This window comes from Thamnophis elegans, chromosome Z (genome assembly GCF_009769535.1).
Source record: "Thamnophis elegans isolate rThaEle1 chromosome Z, rThaEle1.pri, whole genome shotgun sequence".
NCBI classification, from domain to species: domain Eukaryota; kingdom Metazoa; phylum Chordata; class Lepidosauria; order Squamata; family Colubridae; genus Thamnophis; species Thamnophis elegans.
In genome coordinates, this window is record NC_045558.1 from 109,017,074 (window position 1) to 109,023,014 (window position 5,941).

Here is a 5,941-nt window from a genome sequence, read left to right on the forward strand (position 1 = left end):
ATCAGATAGAGTCAACTAATTTGCCAGGAATTAAGATGTTCCCTACTATTTTCTTTCTTTATTCACAAGTGTTTTGTATTGTTTCCATGAAAAACCAAATCTATACATATTACAAAGGGAACATACAATAGATAATAATACAGAAAATAATAAATCAATTTCACAATAGTATTAATAGTAATATAAAGTACTATAATATATGCCCTATTATTTTGAGCCATCCTTTGATGAGCCATATAATGGCACTTTTGTAAGGATGAGTAATATTTTTTTGAAACAAATTATGACATTTATATTAAGACTATGCAGGGCTAGGACCTCCTTTGAAACAAAGTGATGCCACAGGCAAAAACATTATTTTAAACATTAAAATAATATTTAAGGTAAGATAAGGTACAGAATCTATGGTATGTGAAATGAGGATATGTTGTCCACATTAGTTTCTGTAGCACCAAAGCTATACCTCATCTTTAATTCTATTTTCCACAGTAATTGAAAAGTTATGATACTATTAAAAAACTACTCTATATTTTCTAATAATTTTAAAGAAGGCTTCCTTCACTTCTTTATTTCTCAAACTGTAGATGATGGGGTTGACCATTGGAGTCAGGACAGTGTAGAATAGAGAAAAGATCTTATGTAGTTCTTTCAGTTTTTCAGTTTCAGGGACAACATAGACAAGCAATAGTGTAACAAAGAAAAATGAAACTACAGTAAGATGAGAGGAACAAGTAGAGAAGGCCTTCTGTTGTGCTTTTTTAGATTTCATTTGCAGAACAGTATAGAGTATATAGATGTAGGAGGTCATTGTTAGGAGAAATGGGGTCCCTATACCCATGGATCCTAGAATAAAAGTAGCAAGTTTCACTAAGTGTGTATTGCTACAGGAAAGATTTGCCACTGAATATACATCACAAAAGAAATGGTCAATTTCACGGGGACCACAAAATGTTAACTGTACTAGAAAAAATGTTATGATAGCATTAGTCAATAAACCACTTATCCAAGACATGAGGGCTAATTGGAAGCAGAGTTTACCATTCATGACAGATGCATAATGAAGTGGTTTGCAGATTGCTAAATATCGATCATAAGACATCATTGCCAGGAGATAACATTCAGTGGATGCTAAAAAACCAAAGAAATAGTATTGCGTCATACAACCATACATAGATATAGATTTATCCCCAGTTATAAAACTAGCCAGCATTCTGGGCAAAATGGTTGAAATGTAACAAGTCTCCAAACAAGACAAATTTGCAAGGAAGAAGTACATGGGGGTATGAAGATGTTGGTCAGCTACAACAAGTAGAACAATAAGTAGGTTCCCCACTATAGACAAACTGTATATAATAAAGAACAGTATAAAGAACATTATTCCCATTTGGGGAAGATTGCTGAATCCCGAAAGAATGAAGGTTGTAACACTTGACTGATTTATTTCCATTCTTTCTTGTTAATAATTGATCAATAATAACAATTTGAAGAACTTTAGTATCCCCATTTTCCCTTCTTTTCTTCTATCTGTTGATTGTGTCAAATGTTGAAATACATTTTTGAATCTTGCTTGCATATCTAAACACAGAAAGAACAGATGTTGTATTTCTAAACATATTAACCACATCATAATAGACAATGTCACATGTTAATAGTCCATGACATTAAAGGAAATAAACAATAGTCTGATGTGAAATATATAGACCAGTGAAGATCCAATTAAACCAATTTGCTGCTAAATACCTTATGCATTGGAATATTCACAAGTAATGTTTAGCACATGGAATTAGATAACGGTCTAGGGGGAAGTGGGAGTGGAAGTGGGACTTAGTTCACTTTGGCTACATAGAGGTTCTAGGGTCATTCCTCTTTTAACTCTGCTCTATGGCTCTACTGCTTCTCCTACATCTGATAATGTTCATTATTTTCATCTCAAAATGTGTTTCAGGGGGCGGGGAGAGATATAAATTTAATGAGAATGAACTGATCTGACAAAACTCAAAAATATTTGGCAAAATGAGCCACAATAAACACTTGCAAATTTACACATGATTATTTGTCCCCAGATCAAAAATAAATAAATAATCCAAACTGCACATATTTGGAAGAATTGCATCTATCACAATTTGTTTTAAAAACTATAATTGGGCACAACTACAAAAAATAAAGTTCTATTTAAAATAATATATTTTGCAAAGCTTAATGAAACTTGTTTGCTTTATGTGCATTCCTCATTAATCAAATTAATGGCATGCCACATCAGTCCTGCAACATAATAAGAATCCAATGGATTGCAAATATCAAATGCCCTGATAGTTTTGGATCAAATAATCTAATTAAAAATCTATTCTTTCCCAGTATCATCCTATGGAATTTTATCCTATGAAGTAATTTCAGGGATAAAATTTGAGATGCAAAATTATTCTGTGGAGGGCATATCAAATCTTGTTCAGAAACATTTAATGAAGCAATCCAGAGTCCAAAGGGTTTTCCATGTAAACTTGCTGAGATCACTTTCCCTCCATCAACAAGTTTTAAGCAAACTTTTCTGTTACAATACAATTGATATGTGTCCATACAGTGATTATTCCTGATCTCTCTAGATAGCATATTTATGAACATTTAATACAAAAACCACTGAATAAGCTATGATCTAATAAGGAGAGCTTAATAGATGTTGTTTGCTATACTAGTAATAGATATTTATATATAATTTAGGCACAAGTAGAGTAGAGGATTTTTATTTTAAGTTAAGAATATGGGAGAAAGAAAAAGAGGTATCAATACCTCCATCAAATTTATACATAAAACAGTGTCAATAAATTACTGATATGGAATTCTTAAAGAAAATTGCAACTGAAAATCCTGCTTTTAAAGAAAAAAAACAGCAAATTATCTGTGACAAAAGAACAACAGTAGAAGAAATGTAAAAGGGAATGAGGAATAAAAAATGGATATGAAATGAATTGAACAGTATTAAGTAAGAATACATGTGTGCTTGTGTCTCTCTCTCTGTGTGAATGTGTGAGTGAGTGAATCAATCAGTTGGATATAAATATAATTTCTTTCTAGTAGTAGACTAATATTCCACAAAGTCCTGCTATGGAAAAGATTATGTCTGTTTCTTATATTTCCTGACTTATATGTGTTTGCGGAATCATATTTCTGATCTGAAATAACAACAGTATTAGTCAATATACTTCTGAACACAATTCAATGATATACTGAAGGTGCTAAATAGCCTATGGATCATCACCTACTGTTCTAATCAGCTAACCCTTTTAAGTTCTTTTTAAAAACACCTTCTCTCTTTGTTGCCTATCCCTAAGAAAAACTGTTTGTACTGCAGATATACAAATAACTCTTTTTGATTTTCACAGATTAAGAATATACATCTTTTCCTGTGAAATGCTTTCTTCATTATTCTTCTATTCTTTGCTTTTTTCTAACTATATAATTAAGTTTATGGTGGTAAATATTTTATTTCCTAAAATTAAATTTAGAATTATTTCATCTGTTCTTTCTTTCTTTTTAAAATTGTTGCTAAGTAAAAAAGAAATGCATTAAAAGAAAGCTGCTTCAAGTTTTTAAACATTAATTCTGCAATCAGTGCCATGACTCAGAATCACTGAGATGTTAATGCCACTGTATTCAATGAAATTGTCATCTTGAAAAGTATGCACATAGTGAGGATTACAATTTAAATTATATGGACATCTTTTCTAAATCTATAATTGGTGAAAAATTAATGGTATATGACAGGAGCTATGTTGGTGACAAATATATATATATGAAAATCTGATAGCATTCTTTTCATCTAACACATTTATCAGATGCATCTAATGAAGAAAGCTCCAACTCATGAAAATATATGCCTTTTAAAATATAATATTATAGTTTGTAAATTGTGCTACCAGACTGCTGAGTGCCATTTTACTTTAAAGAAAGGACTTCAGCCATTACTGAGCACGGTACATATAAAAGTGGCACAAATTACATATGAAATATGGCAATCAAATATAGATGTATGGTTTCCCAAAGATAAAGGTAAGTGTTGGAATTTGGGGAAAGGATGAGAGTTTTTAAAAAAAATAGAAATAGACCAATAAAAATGTAGTACTAAGACAGGTACCATTTACAGCCCAGAGCAAAGTTATTGCATTGTTGAAACAATTGTTTCTAGTTAGTATAGGATGATTATCCTGGAAACAAAGAAAGCCAATATATGAGGTTAGGCCTTACCTGCAGTTGTTCCATAAGAGCTGTTCTATTAACAACCAAAGATGCAGGAGAGGAATTTAGTAGTAAACCATTTGCAGAAATGTTGCGTCCAAGTGTTGCTACACTATCCTTTTTACAGTAATTGATGATCCAAGGTAATAATATTTGGGCTTGCAGGAGCAGTATGTTATATTATTATGTTTTAATTATTGGATAATTAAAATATTTCACATGAGGCTGGGGATTTGTTGCTGATTGGCTCTTGGACAAACTGTTCTGATGTAGTGTATTTTGAATCTTCAAGAACATGCTAAAATTCACTCTTTCTATATGGCAGTATTTTATTTTATAGATTAAAAAAAAATAGCATATATCTTTGCCGGACAAAATACTATTTAGAGCCCAGAACAATAAGCAATAAATAGTAAGCAAAAAAAAAAAAAAAAGATAAAAAGAAAGAAAATATAATTAAATCTAGTGTATATATGTATGTGGATTTTACACACACACACACACACACACACACGTATCAAGGATGGGTTCCTATACTGGTCACTACCAGTAGGCACATGCTGGCACATGTGCAGGTGACTAAATATGCACAGAAAGATGCTGGCAACAGGATAAGAGATTGGGGGACCAATTTGGGGGCATGGCAAGTATGGGTCGCTGCCAGTTCTGCGACCCAGGCTACAAATCTTCTACTGGTTCAGCCAAACTGGGCCATCTCTGATATGTGTGTGTGTGTGTGTGTGTGTGTATACATACATACATACATACATACATACATACATACATACATACATATATATATATATATATATATATATATATATATATATATACACACACATACACACACACATATACACACACATACACACACACACACACACACACATATACATATACATAGACATAGACATAGACATAGACATAGACATAGACATAGACATAGACATAGACATAGACATAGACATAGACATAGACATAGACATAGACATAGACATAGACATATACATATACATATACATATACATATACATATACATATACATATACATATACATATACATATACATATACATATACATATACATATACATATACATATACATATACATATACATATACATATACATATACATATACATATATATATATATATATATATATATATATATATATATATCCATGTAGCTATATGTCTGTCTGTCTGTCTGTCTGTCTGTCTGTCTGTCTGTCTGTCTGTCTATCTATCTATCTATCTATCTATCTATCTATCTATCTATCTATCTATCTATCTATCTATCAATCATGTATCTACCTATCATTTGTCTTTGCAATTCATCCAAATCTTCATCATGTCTATAATAATGTCCATAAAGATTTTTATACTATTTTCATTCATTATATTAACTTATGTAAGCGTCTCCCTTTCCTCTGCTGTCTGCCTAAAAAATAATCACAGTTCTTTGTTATGTTAGTTCGGGAGGTTTTATAGAAACATGAGCCAATTTTTCCTGTCAAATTCTCACAAAAGTAATTGAGATTCTAAACAAGTGAAAAGAGAGGGACAAAAACTATGACTTGTGGGTTCAAAATAACCTACTACAATTTCTTGTTTACCCACTTCAAAAAACTCCAAACTGTGATGGGCCAAAGACCACATGCCTCAGACCAAGACCAGAATATTTTTATTTGATTGAGAGTGTGGAAAAAT

General features: G+C 31.5%; 1 protein-coding gene across 1 annotated transcript; it reads right to left on the reverse strand.

Annotated features, from left to right (window-relative positions):
- Positions 1-511: 511 nt before the first annotated feature.
- LOC116521294 (olfactory receptor 10A7-like) lies at positions 512-1,447 on the reverse strand. The gene has a single exon (XM_032235979.1). The coding sequence runs from the start codon at positions 1,445-1,447 to the stop codon at positions 512-514; it is 936 nt and encodes a 311-aa protein (XP_032091870.1).
- Positions 1,448-5,941: the final 4,494 nt, after the last annotated feature.

What these genes read in the sequence shown, in the direction of transcription:
- LOC116521294 (XM_032235979.1), bottom strand. Translation starts at nt 1,447, where the DNA reads ATGGAAATAAATCAGTCAAGTGTTACAACCTTCATTCTTTCGGGATTC.